The sequence below is a fragment of the Pseudorasbora parva genome, chromosome 11 (genome assembly GCF_024679245.1).
Source record: "Pseudorasbora parva isolate DD20220531a chromosome 11, ASM2467924v1, whole genome shotgun sequence".
Classification (NCBI taxonomy): Eukaryota; Metazoa; Chordata; class Actinopteri; order Cypriniformes; family Gobionidae; genus Pseudorasbora; species Pseudorasbora parva.
In genome coordinates, this window is record NC_090182.1 from 14,196,383 (window position 1) to 14,212,576 (window position 16,194).

The following is a 16,194-nucleotide window of genomic DNA, read 5'->3' on the forward strand; positions in this document are numbered from 1 at the left end:
TCCTCACCATCAGGTAGGTCAGATAAATTCCCTTGTGATTCCTCTGAGGTAGAGCGCTCGATGTCTGTACTAATTGCCGTCTGCATTTCAGGAGGAACTTCTGGTGTCACCACAGTTTTTGACTGATCCTCAGGTCTAAGGTTGGAAAGAATCCTGCTCTCAATGTTTGGTAGGTACCCTGGTAAGTAACAACTCATAGTGTCATCTTCAGACTCAGAATCCTCAGCCTCATCTTCAGACTCTCCTGCGCTAGGATTGGCTCGAGTTCTAGGCCTACGGGGTCTTTTTGGTTTTATTGATTCCTCAGGTTTATCTTCTCGTAAGAATCCACAGGGAAGTAGCAAGTCACGATGCAATGTGCGAAGTGGCTCATCCTTGCCTTCAGGCCGAACTGTGTAAACTGGTAAATCACCGGCTTTCCTGACCACAACGTAGACCTCTCGCTCCCACTTATCTGCCAACTTATGCTTCCCTCTCAGCCTGACGTTCCTCACCAGAACACGGTCGCCAACTTCAAGGAATGAAGCAACCACTCGCTCATCGAATCTCTGCTTATTGCGTTTTGCCACTTTTGAGGCATTCTCCGTTGCTACCCTATAGCTCTCCTTTAAACGCTCCTTCAAATCCCTCACGTAGCGTGAGTGAGACTGGGGTGAGTCATCAGCGAATAAGCCGAAAGCTAGATCGATTGGTAGCCGGGGCTGCCTCCCGAACATCAACTCATATGGTGAAAATCCGGTGGAATCATTACGTGTACAATTATACGCGTGGACTAATGGCTTGACAGAGTCCTTCCAGCAGGTCTTTTCTTTGTCACCCAGGGTTCCCAACATCTGGAGCAGCGTCCTGTTAAAGCGTTCGACTGGGTTTCCCCTTGGGTGGTAAGGGGTTGTCCTCACTTTTCGGATGCCTGCTATACTGCATAGCTCTTTAATCAACTTTGACTCAAAGTCGGGCCCCTGATCACTGTGTAGTTTCTCCGGAAACCCGTAGTGAACAAGGAAGTTGTCCCACAAACATTTGGCCACTGTTTGGGCCTTCTGGTTTCTGGTGGGTATCGCTACAGCATACCTGGTGAAATGGTCTGTGATTACTAGAATGTCCTTCGTGTTGCTCCGATCAGGCTCCAGCGACAGGAAGTCCATGCAGACCAACTCGAGGGGTCTGCTAGTCATTATATTCACCAGGGGTGCAGCTCGCTCAGGAGGGGTCTTTCGCCTTACGCAACGCTCACAGGCTTTTATCTTGTTTTCCACCGCCGTCGCCATCTTTGGCCAATAAAACCGGGACCTAGCCAGATCCAGAGTCCTCTCGATTCCCAGATGGCCCATGTCGTCATGCAAGCTTGTCAAGGCCATCTCCCGGAGGTCCACTGGTAATGCCAGTTGATATGACACACTTCCTTGATTCTGCCTCTTTCTAAATAATACGCCATTCTTGAACATCAACCTGTTCCACTCTTTCAGCCACAAAGCCACATTTATAGGTTCAACCTTCTTAACAGGTCGTTTCCCAGACTCCAAGTACTTAATGACTACTTTAAGCTCTGGATCAACTCTTTGTCTTTCTTTTAACTCCTCTTCAGACAGTCGGGGAAGAACTGGAAGATTATGAGTGTCCTCTTGCTGAAACTCTTGAGGTACCGCACAAGGACTAAGCGACAAGGACTCAAACACTGTAGGTTGGAGGGATGAAAGTTCAGGATCACCACAGCCCTGGTAAACTTGATGTCTCTCACAGAGGGCCTTCACAGCTGCAGGCAGAATCGTTAGTTGTTCTGATTCCGCCAAATGGTGAAGGGTGAATTGCTTGATCCTCTCCTGCTCTTTCTGGGACACAAAATCATCCAAAGGCCTGTCATGAGGGCGTCGTGAGAGCCCGTCTGCGTCTTGGTTTCGCCTACCAGCACGATATTGGATCTTGAAACTGAACGTTGACAGGCTGGACAGCCACCTATAGCTAGTCGCATCAAGCTTTGCAGATGTCAAGATGTAGGTAAGCGGGTTGCTGTCTGTTAGTACAGTGAAGTCCACTCCATACAGGTAGTCACTAAATTTTGCGGTAACAGCCCACTTGAGCGCTAGGAATTCCAACTTGTGTGCTGGATATTTAGCCTCACTTTTGGTCAGTCCTCTGCTCGCAAATGCTACCACTCTCATTCTTCCCTCCTGTTCCTGATACAAGGCGGCCCCAAGTCCGGTGGTGCTAGCATCTGTGGTTAGCAGGTAAGGGAGACTGGGATCGGCAAATCCAAGAACTGGAGCTGAAGTCAGCTTCTCTATGATGGTGTTAAACGCTTGCTGGCATTCCTGTGTCCATCGGTCTCCAAATTGTTCTTTGGGATTATGGTACTGCATGCTTTTCTTCGGGTCTTGCTTTTGATTTTTCTGCAAAGGGGGGTATCCAACAGTAAGGTCATTAAGAGGTCTAGTTATCTTGGAAAAATCTTGGACAAACCTTCTGTAGTACCCAGCGAAACCAAGGAAGGATTTGAGCTCTTTGAGATTTCTAGGCCTTGGCCAGGTCTTGAGGGCCTCGATCTTGTTCGGATCCGTCTCCACTCCATCTTGGGACACTATATGGCCCAGGTATCGGACTGACGTCTGGAAGAACTTGCACTTTTTGGGAGAAAGCTTCAGTCCGTACTCCCTTAAGCGTTTCAGAACTTGCAGAAGCCGGGTTTCATGTTCCTCCAGAGTCTTAGAGAAGACTATAAGATCGTCGATGAAGACCAGTACCTCTCTTCTATTAAGATCCCCCATGCACCGCTCCATCAGCCGTTGAAATGTGCTCGGCGCATTTGTGACCCCTTGTGGCATTCGGTTGAACTCCCAGAACCCCAATGGGCATACGAACGCCGTTTTCTGTTTGTCAGCCTCCTCCATCTCGATCTGATAGAAACCTGATTTCAAGTCGAGGACTGAAAACCATTTGGAGCCGGTTAGAACTGAGAAGGCTTCCTCCAAATTTGGCAGAGCATACGCATCTTTTATAGTTTGGGAATTCAACTTCCTGAAGTCGATGCACAAGCGCACATCATTATCCTTTTTCCTCACTACTACTATCGGAGAAGCAAAGGGAGATTCGGATTCTCTGATGACCCCTGCGTCGATTAATTCCTTGAGGTGTCTCCTTACTGCATCGACATCTTGGGGGTGGATGGGCCTAGCCCTCTGCTTGAAGGGAGTATTGTCACTGAGATTGATGCGATGTTTTACTCTGTCAGTGTGGCCATAATCCAGATCGTGCAGCGCGAATACATCAGGCATAGAGCTCACTAGATCCGTTATTCTCCTCTTCCATTCACATGATAGAGGGGAATCACCGAAGTCGACAGCAATCTCTGCTATCGTGGGGTTCACATCCTTGCACACAGGATCATGCTTGGGGTTTCCTCCCTCAATCACATGTTGGACTGCATGAACTTCAGCAAGCACGGCTCTAGGAGGAATCATTAAATCCGTCTGAGTCTCATTCTTCAACACTATTGGTATTTGGACATTACGTTTCAGAGGCAAGGAATGGAGACAACTCGCCACTAACAGTCCACCAGGTAAGGGAGATAAGGTCGATGGCTCTACTGTCACCAAGGTCTCTGATAGCGGTCCAACGACGTTAACGTACCCGTCGAGAACTACAGTACTTCCAGCCGATACCACCTCAGGCGTGCCTCCTTTCACCTTTACTTGTCCCAAGACACTTGTCCCTGCTCTTCGTCGTCTAACTTCCAGGACCCTTATTACAGCTTGATACCCATGGTAGCATGACTTAAACTTTGGCGTGTCTCCTTGCACATGACAAGCATACAAGACATCCAGAGTATTGGTGCCGATGAGGATTTGAGGCACATGTGTCAAGTCTGGGACCACTAAAGCCAATGTTGGAACTTCTGCCTCCATTCCTAAAAACTCCTGAGGAAACTTCAGGGTTAACTCAACGTACCCCAGGTAGGGAACAGCTTGTCCATTTGCTCCTTCAACTTCCAACAGGTGATTTAATGGCTGCATAGGATGCTGCGACAGGTGACTGTTGTAGAAAGACAAGGGAATTGTCGTCACCTGAGATCCTGTGTCTAGCAAGCAGTTCACTTCCTTCCCCTCTACTTTGACTTGTGCAGTGCATTTCATCCCTATCAGTCCAGCTGGTAACTTCAAAGAATTTCCGACATTAGCATGCCTGTTAAAAACTTGTCGATGCTTAGGGCTTTGTTTCTTTCTCCCAGTCTCCATCCGCCCAGCGACAGAGACTGCCTTTAATTTAAAGGCACTGTGGTAGTTTTGTTTTGAAGATCCCACTCAGCTTGTCTCTCTCTCAGTTTACGTCTCTTCTCTTCAACTTTAAGTGAATTCGGGGGATTCTCACAGTTGTTCGCTAAGTGACCATCCTCTCCACAGCGAAAGCAATACCACGGCCGAGGACGGTTGGTGCTCGCTTCTCCATACTGTGGCCTCCCATTTGCCCTTCCATCGACTTCCCTCGCATTGGATCTACTCAGACTGTTTCTCAGATGAGAGGACCTTTCAGGTTGGTTTCTCGGTGTACCAGAAGTAGCGACTTGGATTTTCAGCTCCGCTATCTGTCCTTTCAACTCCTGAAGTTCACTTGCTTGGGCTCGTTCTTTCACGTCCTGATTGGCAGCTGTTCTGATGGCCGCAACCTGGCTTTGAAGTGCAGCAACCTCTTTCTTTAGAGCACCAACCTCAGACGTTTCGGGGCAGTGAGTTTTAACCTTCTGCTTAGAGGCTTTCTGATTAGGTGTAGCGAAGACTGGGGAATCAGCGTCTTCCTCCGATGTGCTGCAATAAGCAGACTGTTGGTGTGATGCTGTACGCAGTTTAAGGGGAACGGATGGATGCTTGTTCATACCCAAATGCTTCCTCATTCTCTCTTCCTTTGATGTTTGTTTATCCTCAGCTGTGCGGATGAGAATTGCTAATTCAGCAAAAGGAGGTGGGTCTGCTTTTCTCTTTTCGAGCTGCAGATCAGCTATCAGTGCGTTGTCCCAGCAGCCACGGCAGAACTGCCTCAACAGGCAGCGGTCTCGTTCGCTCTCTGCAACACCATCCCGTCTGATGGTAGTACTCAGGATTACGTGCAATCTGTGGAGGTAGGCAGACGACTTTTCACCTGGATTCTGCAGGGTGCTTATAAACCTGGCTAATAATTCGTCTCCGTCCTCCACTGACCCGTAGACGGACTCCAGCAGCCTGAGGCACTCTATTGATGGGGCATTCAGGTTCACATGCTTGATGATGTCTGAAGCAGGTGGCAACAAGCTATCTAGAATTTTGCGTGTCTTGTGCGATTCAGGAAGGGATGGATCGTTTAACAGATAATCAACACTCACCCGCCATGTGTCGAAATCGGGCTCGTTGTTTGGACGAGGGCTCCTCCCAGAGAAAGATTTCAGGCGGAACGAAGCATTGTGCGGGGACACAGGATCACTCGTCCTCACAATGTGTTCCATCACCACCCTCTGGATGCCTGGGGGATGCGCAGCAGTCATGGGAAATTTCACAGAGATTGTCTCAGCAGAGCTGACATTAGGGTCATTTGAACAGTGAGGCGACACAGCGCCTATGCTTGTCTTGACTGGGTTTTCGGGTTCTGTTCTCAGCACAGAAGGTGACTTACACTCTTCCAATCGCTGGGGGGTGCTAGTCACACATGTCAGGAGATTTGATTCTAAAGGCCGATGCTCAAGCCCAAGGTCTGTTCTAGGTGACGCACCAGTTCTCATGCCACTCACCCGTATCAACTCCCTTTGGAGCATATCTTGTAGGGATTCTCCATTTACACTGGCTATTGCTTGCAATTTCTCCAAATACTCTGTGGCAGCGTTACTGACAGCGGGAGTGTAGACACTACTCAGTGTGCGCACACGAAACACAGTGTCTGGATCAGTGGGATTTACCATGGTTAACGGCAGGTGGGGCTCAAGGTTGCACATGGCAGAATTGTGCGAGAACTCAACTACTGCGTTACGATGAAACTCAGAGCGTGGATCATCAATTAGCAAGTTGCGCTGTATAGATCCAAACCTCAAAAGATATGCCTCTAGAACTTGATCCAATTCAGTTAGTGTTATGCCACTGACAAGCACTGCATTTTTCACATTAACGCTCTCTCGTTCCACAACATCCATTTCTGTCAGGTTCACTGCACGTGCCTATCACAATGGTTATTCACCTCAAGTCGCTGCTGCACCCTCTCTCCTGGCTGGCTCGCCAAAGTTGTAGCGTGTGTGTATGGTCTGACGTATCACACTTGCATATGGTTCAATATGGGCCAATTGATCAGAAGAAAAGATGCGACTACTGGAGAGAGGGAGACAACACAGCAGGTAGGTGGAAGGCAAAAGTCTTGTTTACTCGTTGAAGTCTTGTTTTCATTGAAGGATTTCTTAATTCACAGTTTGCTTGTAGTGTACAAATCTCAAATACTGTCCATCAACAACATACAATGTATGACGATGCTTGTAATAACTCTTATTTTTTGAATTTTAGGTAATTGGACTCAACCAGATCAATTCAACTGAGAAACAGATCTTTGTACAATAGAAATGATAAAATAAACTCTTTTTTTTGATAAACTCAAAAGCCTCGGTCTGTTTATAACCCAATAAAATGTAAAAAAAATGATAAACAATATTTTCAAAACAAAACGTTACACATTCAATGACTCAGAAATAATTTGAACAGTCAATTTGAATCAGCATACAAGGTATGGGTTCGTATATCAACTTTCCCAACTCAATAAGTCAGTATTTCCCTTGAAAATGTCACTTTTCCAGCCAGATGAGTCAAACATTCAAAATTCGCTGAATTGATTCAGTTAGTCAGTTAAAGAATCAGCTGGCTTGTATCAAAAGGGTCTTGATTCTTTAGAATCGTTCAGTTCAGAGTCAATGTCTCTCCATTCAAAGGAAAAATAGATGGGAAAAAAGAGAGAGTCTCAGTGTATTCACGTCCCGTTTTGTCCAAAACAAAAAGGAAAAGGACTTTCCTACCAGTTTCGATGAGTTCAAGAGCAAATTTCAGACAGATAAATCGAATCCGTGGGTGGCTCGCCTTTTCATACACACTCAAATGCGTCACACGTGTCCAGGTGATGACAATTTTCTCCAGAAGAAAAAAAAACCCAGCCTTGTATAAACACAAGGCAGAACAATGATTAATATTCCATTCAAACACTTTCAATAAAACAAGTATATGTATACATTTTCAACAACACATTAACTCGATATCTTCACATTTATACACATTTGCCACTCTTCATTGACTCGTTTGCATCTTTACATGTGACTAGCTTTACCCCACGTGCAAATTAGCACTCAGCTGGCACATTATGCATAAGCAGCCTATATAAACGCTAAAATCACAAATTATCTGCTGCCGAATGCACAACATTTTTTTTGTTGCAAAATGTCAAGTCAATATTTGAAATGTAACTCACCAAGGCAATAATTTTAATCTATCAAGGAAGTTTGCGGTGCTTTGATGCTCCGTACATCTGCCTCGTCCTCTTCTCACTCGTGACAGCTCCTCCAAGTTATCACATTTTCCCGAAATCAGAGTCCGTTCATTGCATTCAAGTAACTTTTACAGTAACTTTTCTCAGAATCTTCTCAAAGTTTTTGGTGATCACTCAGCGTGCAGGTGTTCTGTCTGACTCGTTCGCTCCCTCCTCCTCTCTGTCTACCCTGACAGCGGCAGTGTCCCGGCCACAGTGTGAATGCGCTGCTACCATTGGCTCGTTGGAGTGCCTGTCACTGCAGCGCAATCAATGATTGGACAAGACATCTTTCCTTCTAAAGCACTCGTTTTTTCTCTCTTTTTCTCTTTTCTTTATTTTTCCATCTTTTAACATTTGTCTCAACTCATTTAATGGTTACCTAGATCATCTGGGTTACATATGTATGTATGTATGTATGTATGTATGTATGTATGTATGTATGTAAATATGTATGTAAGTATGTATGTAAGTATGTATGTATGTAAATATGTATGTAAATATGTATGTATGTATGTATGTATGTATGTATGTATGTATGTATGTATGTATGTATGTAAATATGTATGTATGTATGTATGTATGTATGTATGTATGTATGTATGTATGTAAATATGTATGTAAGTATGTATGTAAGTATGTATGTATGTAAATATGTATGTATGTATGTATGTATGTAAATATGTATGTATGTATGTAAATATGTATGTAAATATGTATGTAAGTATGTATGTATGTATGTATGTATGTATGTATGTATGTATGTATGTATGTATGTATGTATGTATGTATGTATGTATGTATGTATGTATGTATGTATGTATGTATGTATGTATGTATGTATGTATGTATGTATGTATGTATGTATGTAAATATGTATGTATGTATGTATGTATGTATGTATGTATGTATGTATGTAAATATGTATGTATGTATGTATGTATGTATGTATGTATGTATGTAAATATGTATGTATGTAAATATGTATGTATGTAAATATGTATGTAAATATGTATGTAAGTATGTATGTATGTAAATATGTATGTATGTATGTATGTATGTATGTATGTATGTATGTATGTATGTATGTATGTATGTATGTATGTATGTATGTATGTATGTATGTATGTATGTATGTATGTATGTAAGTATGTATGTATGTATGTATGTATGTATGTATGTATGTATGTATGTATGTATGTATGTATGTATGTATGTATGTATGTATGTATGTATGTATGTATGTATGTAAATATGTATGTAAATATGTATGTATGTATGTATGTATGTATGTATGTATGTATGTATGTATGTATGTATGTATGTATGTATGTATGTATGTATGTATGTAAATATGTATGTATGTATGTATGTATGTATGTATGTATGTATGTATGTAAATATGTATGTATGTATGTATGTATGTATGTATGTATGTATGTATGTATGTATGTATGTAAATATGTATGTATGTATGTAAGTATGTATGTAAATATGTATGTATGTAAATATGTATGTATGTATGTATGTATGTATGTATGTATGTATGTATGTATGTATGTATGTATGTATGTATGTATGTATGTATGTATGTATGTATGTATGTATGTAAATATGTATGTATGTATGTATGTAAATATGTATGTATGTATGTATGTATGTATGTATGTATGTATGTATGTATGTATGTATGTATGAATGTATGTATGTATGTATGTATGTATGTATGTATGTATGTATGTATGTATGTATGTATGAATGAATGTATGTATGTATGTATGTATGCATGTATGTAAATATGTATGTAAATATGTATGTAAATATGTATGTATGTATGTATGTATGTATGTATGTAAATATGTATGTGAATGTATGTATGTTTAAGGTTGCATTACGTTTTTTTTAATGTTTTTCAAAGTAGTCTCAATCTCACCAAGACTGCATTTATTTGATTATTTGAAAGCTGCAGTAAAAATAGAAAAAAAAAATGAACTTGCTTCCATTGTAATATATTTTAAAATGTAATTTATTCCTGTGATGGCAAAGCTGAATGTTCAGCATCATTACTCCAGTCTTCAGTGTCACATGATCCTTCAGAAATTATTCAAAGATTTCTGAATAAGAAAAATGTCTTATTATTATCAATGTTAAAAACAGTTTTATCTGCCTATTTTCTTTTTGGTTTTGTTTGTGGAAATCAATACTGTACAGTGCCTAAATTAATCAAGAAACACAGTAAAGATTTATGAAATTAATAAATATTACAAAAAATATATATATTTATAATAAATGCTTTTAATTTTTTTATTCAGAGTCCTGAAAAAAAATCTACAAAAATATTAAACAGCATAACTGTGTTTAACATTAACAATAAGATATGTTACAGTTAATTTTAACATAATTACTGGTTTTTTTGGTCAAATAAATACAGCCTTGGTGAGGTTAATAGTTTCAAAAACATTAAAAAAAAACTTATTGTATGCATGTGTGTGTGTGTGTGTGTGTGTGTGTGTGTGTGTGTGTGTGTGTGTGTGTGTGTGTGTGTGTGTGTGTGTGTGTACACTATACATATATTATATTACACACACACACACATACATACATACCTACATACATACATACATACATACATACATACATACATAATTTTTGAACATTGGCAGAGGCCCCTGTCCCCTGGTTGAGATTTAAACTGATTTAGACGGTGTGTGGTTTTAGCTTACAGGTTACTCTAAAAATGTCAGTTGTAGCATTTATGAGCTTTTTATCATATGCTATCTGAATGAAATGAATAAACATATCCAGATCCTGTATTTCATCATAGCTACATGATAACGAGAATAACATGTGCTTTCCAGATGTGCATGCAGTTTTCTGTTTCTGTTGTGTGTGTATGCCATTCCTCATGTTTGGTGCTCTCAAATGAATGAATGTCCTGAAGTTCCCTGGGTGCAAATATATTCATCTATACAGAGTCAGCCAAACAAGTCTGTCTCATGTTTAATTGCCAAACACGGCAAATGTGAGAGAATACGAGTTAACAAATTATTAAATCTCTAGTCGAAAATTCATAGAATGTCCAATTAAACTCTTATTTGCGCAACAAAACATTTCAGTTCTGTTCCAAAACCTAGTGAGCTGCTCACCTAGGCTATGTTTTTTTAGGCACCATAGGTACAAGCACAATAGGAAGTCTGTTCCAAACAATAAGTATAAAAATTACACTTGTTTCTCACTTTGTTTTGGCCAAAATCTTAGATAGAACTGCCAATCCCAGAATGCACTACACTGAATTTTATTCAGAAGGCTACAGAATTTGATCAAGATATGATCAAGATAACTGCAATAGAGACGATAGTCAAAATCTCAACCGTTTACTGGTTAATTGTGTCAACCAGTATATAACCCACCTCTAAAATAAAGTCAAGTCACCTTTATTTATATAGCACTTTATACAATACAGATAGTTTCAAAGCAGCTTTAAAGTCACATGAAGTTAGTTATTGTTGATTCAGTTCCGTTGTAAAGATATTATCAATTATTAAATTAGTTAATTTAATCTATAAATCAGAAGAGAAAAAAGGTAAATTTTCAGTTCTTACAAGTGTCAGTAGTCAGATCAAAGACTTTAAATATAAAAAGATGATGCACTCATTCCGCCATATTGTAGGTTGCACTCTCTCACATTCATAGTAATACAAGCCCCACCCTTTAATAAAAGACATCTTTCACCGAGTGAAATTACTTGTCTTAAAGGCACAGGAAGCAATTTTTGAGAAATGCTGTTGCTATTTGAAAAAAAAAACAAACAAAAAAAACGTACATCTCTACCCTAAAGGATCACACCACTATATTGATAGCTCCACCCTAACAGGTACCTCCCCAATCATGAGAGTATACGCCCCTTACTGCTGATTGGCTACAAGGGTGTTTTGGTGCTCGGTCTAATCCACTTTCAAAAGTGTTTTTTCAGAGTCACTTACTTATTCTAATTACTTAGAATATTGACTTGTTAGCTTAACTAGCCAGCAAAGATAACATTTCAATGTTTTAAAGGGGGGGTGAAACACTCAGTTTCAGTCAGTGTCATGTCAATCTTGAGTACCTATAGAGTAGCATTGCATCCTGCATATCTCCGAAAAGTCTTTATTTTTTTTATAATTATATAAGAAAGATGCGCTGTTCCGAGTCTTTCCGAAAAAAGCCGAGCGGGTGGGGGCGTGTCGTGTGAGCGGAGCTAAATAATGACGTGTGCACGCCGCTGCTATTGAGTTGAGTGCGTCGAGTGCGTCGTAAAGCTGTCATCCCTAACAGCGGGGAAAAAACTTTATTCAAAATAAAAATATGGCTTTTAATCAGATACAGCCATACATCTATGATCCGGAATCAGACCCAGAGGCTGCAGTTGAACAGGAGCAGCAGCAAAAACGACTAGAGCAGGACGTCTCTATGTGGTACGATATACACTAACTATATAATATGCTTAGCAGCTTGTGTTATTTACATATTTATACTTGAATTATATCGTCGTATTTTTGTCTTTGAAGGTGTACATGTGGGAAGTGCAGTTGTGCACGTGTGTTTGTGTGTTTACGCGTGGTTTGTGTAGACAGGTTAAGTTAGTGTTTACATAGATAGACACGGAATAGTAGCGCATTTGAATAAAGAAGCGTGCTTATTTAGTTTAACATATTTCCCCCCTCTTTGTGTATTGTTGAGTGCTTTTACAATACACAAACATAAAGTTACACATATAGTGGCCAGCTAAACAAATGTACACGCACTACACATCGCATGCTCCATTGATCAATTTCTATATATAGTAATATATATAGTAACTATACGTGATCATGTTTGGGCTACTTGATGAGCATAGACACAGACATTTGAAGCAGTCTAACTCACCGCCCGCGGTTCTAACGTTGGGACTGCTCCATCCTTCAGCATTAGGCTATTGGAAAATCCGGCGTCATGCTGGGCCTTGTTTATGAAACAGTCGGCACCGAAATGCAGCGAACAGATATAAACATTCGCGCAACTCAGTTGCTGATCCGGAAAAGCAAATTACATCCACTGTTGCCTTACCGCGGGGTTTTGGGGGAATCTGTGCAGGACTGTCTTGGTCTGGCAACCAAAAACGCACTTTTTGATGTCATTGTTAATTGTGCACATTACCTGTGCAGCGCAGCCTACGAGCGCTTTGATGGGGGTAGCCTGTTGCTTTCGCTCTCTCCCTCTCTCTCTCTCCCTCTCTCTCTCTCACACGCTTCCGGTAGAATTGTCCGTAAGGCCCATACAAGGAAATTCCGCCCCCACTAACGTCAATGGGGACGCATGATCGCAAAAAACTTGCCGAAACTTATGACTAACCGGAAGTAGTATTTTTGACAAAGAAATACTCCCATCAAACGTCCACCTTAACTTTTGAAACTTTGTCCATGTTTAGTATGGGATTCCATGTCTTTAACAGTGTAAAAAGATCAGTATGCATGAAACAGCATTTCACCCCCCCTTTAATCTATTTGATCTTACTGAAAAAAAGCTAATTAAACCTGCCTAAGTTGGCATAAGACCATATAAGAGGTCAGTTATTTTTCCTCCATGTATAAAAGGCAGAACATTTTGAAATTAAGAAGAGGGAACAAGCAGAGGTTGAAGAAAATAAAGGAAGACAGCAGAAAGTTTCACAATGTTTTATGTACTCAGAGACAATGAGTCAACATATTTTATCTTATTGGAGACAGAACCAGAGGAAGAGCAATCAGATGACGTCATAATAGTGAATTATGCTAAATTACAGTCAGAAAAAAAAGAATGAAACATAAAAGAGAAGGGAAGAAAAATCCCAAGGGGGGCTACAAAACAACCAGAAAGACAGAAAGAGCAATAGGAACAGTCCTGTGATGGAGAACTCCTCTGAACAACCACAAAAATCATAACAACAATAACAATAACATGATTATCAGTTTGTAGAAACGATACCACTTGAAAAAGACTGTCACACCAACAGCATTCAGATATTCCTAATGGGAACTTGACTGTAGGGCTCAGTTTGTGTGTTTTTTCCGACTGCCTGCGTTTCTTCTCGTTTGTTTTTGCTATTTTTAACTTGTATTTTTTATCTTTTATTTTTCATAAACTTTACAACCCCCCCAAATCCCCAATTTTTTTGTCCTGGTATAGCTGGGGTCGGTGTTCACCCATAGCTGGCACGCAGTATTGCGGTGATGCGTTTGTATCTAGTGCGGCCGTGTCTCAGCCACCTCAGCCTTCTGCTGCCCGGGAGGCAGAGCATTCAGGACTTGATGTTGAGGGCACGGGCGGATCTCTCGTGATGCCAGTCTCTCAGCCTGGCATAGCGGGGACTCTGAATCTCAGTGAGGAACTTTTCCCTGCCATTCAGTGCACGACAGAGAACAGGAAATTAGGAGAAAACAAAACAGAAGGAGAGAAACGCATGCCAGCACATACAGAAGAACTATAGTGAAAATAGAGTTGAGAGAGCAACAGAAGAGAAAGATAAACCAGAATGAAATGAAGAAAGATTAAAAGATGCAACATTTGCAAGCAGTGTATCTGTAGATAACCAGGCCCAGACAGAATCTGCAGACTTATTTCCACATTTCCTGTCTTGATTTTAATGGAAAATCTGCTAAATGGATTTAGAGCTACACGCTTATTTTCAGTCGAAGACGCAATCAAATAAGCCAAACGTTTTAAGGGCATTTACACACAAGAGAGTGAGAGAGTGAGTGTTCTGATGGATAGCAATGCACAAAATGCTTTTTAAGGTTGTGGAAATTATTTGGTTGGAAATCAAATATAGGAAAGTGTATTTCTGAAAGCAGAACTGGGTAATTTATTTTTATATGAAGTGCATTCTGTAGGTAGTCTAGAAATCTAGACGCATCCTAGCGGCAGCAAATCTAATTTGCAGCCAGGGTAGTCTAGCAACTCTTTAAAGACTTGCGAGCTGGAAAAAAACAAACTCTGATCAGTTCAGGCCAGTCACATCGCGTATAGAGTCGGTGGGCGGGCTTAACATAATGACGGCCGAGATATGTCAGTTCCGCGTGCTACTTGTAAACAAAGAAGCTGGCAAACGGCGGTCTTTTAAATCGGCTTCGGTCGTGACTCTGGAATACTTGTTGTTAAGCTTTTCTTTGGGAAAAGAACGAAGAACAGCAATGAAGTCATTCTTAAGAAAGTAAGATGTATTCAGAGTTTTGTCGACCGGATACGGCGAAAGTTAAATCTATCAACTAGCTCTGCTTCACCTTCTTCGTTGCTCTGGTTAGTTGAAGCACTATCCTATTGTGTGCTGAGGGAATTTGAAAGACAACCGTTTATCCTGCCATCTTGATGTGGGTCTGGCTTGTCAGGCTATTCTGTATGTATAAGGTCTGTCAAAACCATTCTAATATGGTGATATGCTAATATACTCAAGACGCAGTTTTAAATTGTATCGATGCTAAAAAAAAAATTGTGTGTGGAACCAGTGATACATTTTTTCAGGATTTTTTAAAGAAAACCTTCATTTAAAATAAAAAATGTTTTGTACTATTATAAACTTCTTATAATACTTTCGATCAATTAAATGGATCCTTCCTGAGTAGAAATAATAATTTCCTTTTTTTCTTTTTTAAACACTCCAAACGATTAAAAGGGTAGTAAAAATGTGCATCAAATGACAACTCCCGTGGTCTTATGGGATAGCAGTTACTGTTGTATAAATAAACGTTTGCGTTTTTTTCTCTAAAGTACACCCTGGAATTTGACTCGGTGTGAACTAGATCTATAAAACTGTATTTTATGCATGACAGCCATTTATATTCTGCAAAAATCAGTGGACACAATTCTGTGTGGGTCTGATTATAAGGCACACAGCACTCTGTGTATGAACTTATACTGCAAATGCACAGATCAGACGTGGGCTCATAATGCAGATCAAAGCATATTTTCAGTGTTTCTCCTCAGAGAGCTGAACACAGTGATCTCTTAATGAGGGTAGTAAAAGGTCAGATGCAGCGATTTAATGCTTCAAACTGCAATTCATTAGCAAGTTCACACAGTTCTTTACCTGGACCTTTTCATGGTCTCATCATCCGGGTCCTGCACTGAGGGAAGCAGGAGAGATACCAATCAGACCAACCGTTAGACATACAAACACCAATAAAAAAAAAAAAAAAATCCATTGCCAAAGTCTGCACAATGCCACAAAACACTTAAGGACTGCTGCTTTTAAAGGAACTATCACCTTTTAACATGAGAGTCAATCCTGTGAGATACGGTACGGTATGGTACGGCAACAATGGTTGACTGCACACTTCTCTCCTGCCACTTACACAAGAGCAAAATCGCAGCCACTCAGGCTCTAGATCGTATAAAGAAGAAAATCTTAGCCATAACCCTTTAAGCTATAGATAGACGACATTTCCCACTTCTTTATGATCTCACTCTCAATATCAGATCAGTGGCTGGGTCCTCTAGGACATGCTTTCATGCCCTCCTACACTAAGATTAGTCCCTGCCACTAAGTAAAGAAGGGATTTAGGAGAGAGAGCTTCTGTTTTTTTTTTTACTCAGGAACAGGGCTGGGAGGTACAACTGTATATAGAGTGTACCACAGTAAATGCACAGTGCAATTACAAAAGATGGATGGAAGGATGGACAGACAGACAT

At 40.7% G+C, this 16,194-nt stretch overlaps 2 protein-coding genes across 4 annotated transcripts in view; both read right to left on the bottom strand.

Moving 5' to 3' along the window:
- The window catches only part of pdlim7 (PDZ and LIM domain 7), a 77,503-nt gene that overhangs the window by 16,447 nt on the left and 44,862 nt on the right, over positions 1-16,194 (bottom strand). Inside the window, exons 8-9 of one of the 3 annotated variants that reach the window (XM_067457157.1) lie at positions 15,593-15,629; positions 13,191-13,904 (exon numbers count right to left, since the gene is read on the bottom strand). The exons of the other annotated variants lie outside the window; for them this stretch is intronic. Of the exons in view, the coding sequence (XP_067313258.1) occupies positions 13,808-13,904; positions 15,593-15,629 (134 nt within the window). The 3' untranslated portion in view covers positions 13,191-13,807. Of the gene's footprint in view, positions 1-13,190; positions 13,905-15,592; positions 15,630-16,194 lie in introns of those variants that run through there. 3 annotated transcript variants of the gene reach the window in all.
- On the bottom strand, positions 4,253-7,866 carry LOC137092887 (zinc finger CCHC domain-containing protein 12-like). The gene is made up of 2 exons (XM_067457415.1): positions 7,456-7,866; positions 4,253-7,145 (listed from the first exon to the last, which is right to left on the bottom strand). The coding sequence occupies exon 2, from the start codon at positions 6,143-6,145 to the stop codon at positions 4,253-4,255; it is 1,893 nt and encodes a 630-aa protein (XP_067313516.1). The 5' UTR covers positions 6,146-7,145; positions 7,456-7,866.

Excerpts from the sequence above, each read along its gene's own strand:
- LOC137092887 (XM_067457415.1), bottom strand. The coding sequence starts at position 6,145 with ATGGATGTTGTGGAACGAGAGAGCGTTAATGTGAAAAATGCAGTGCTT.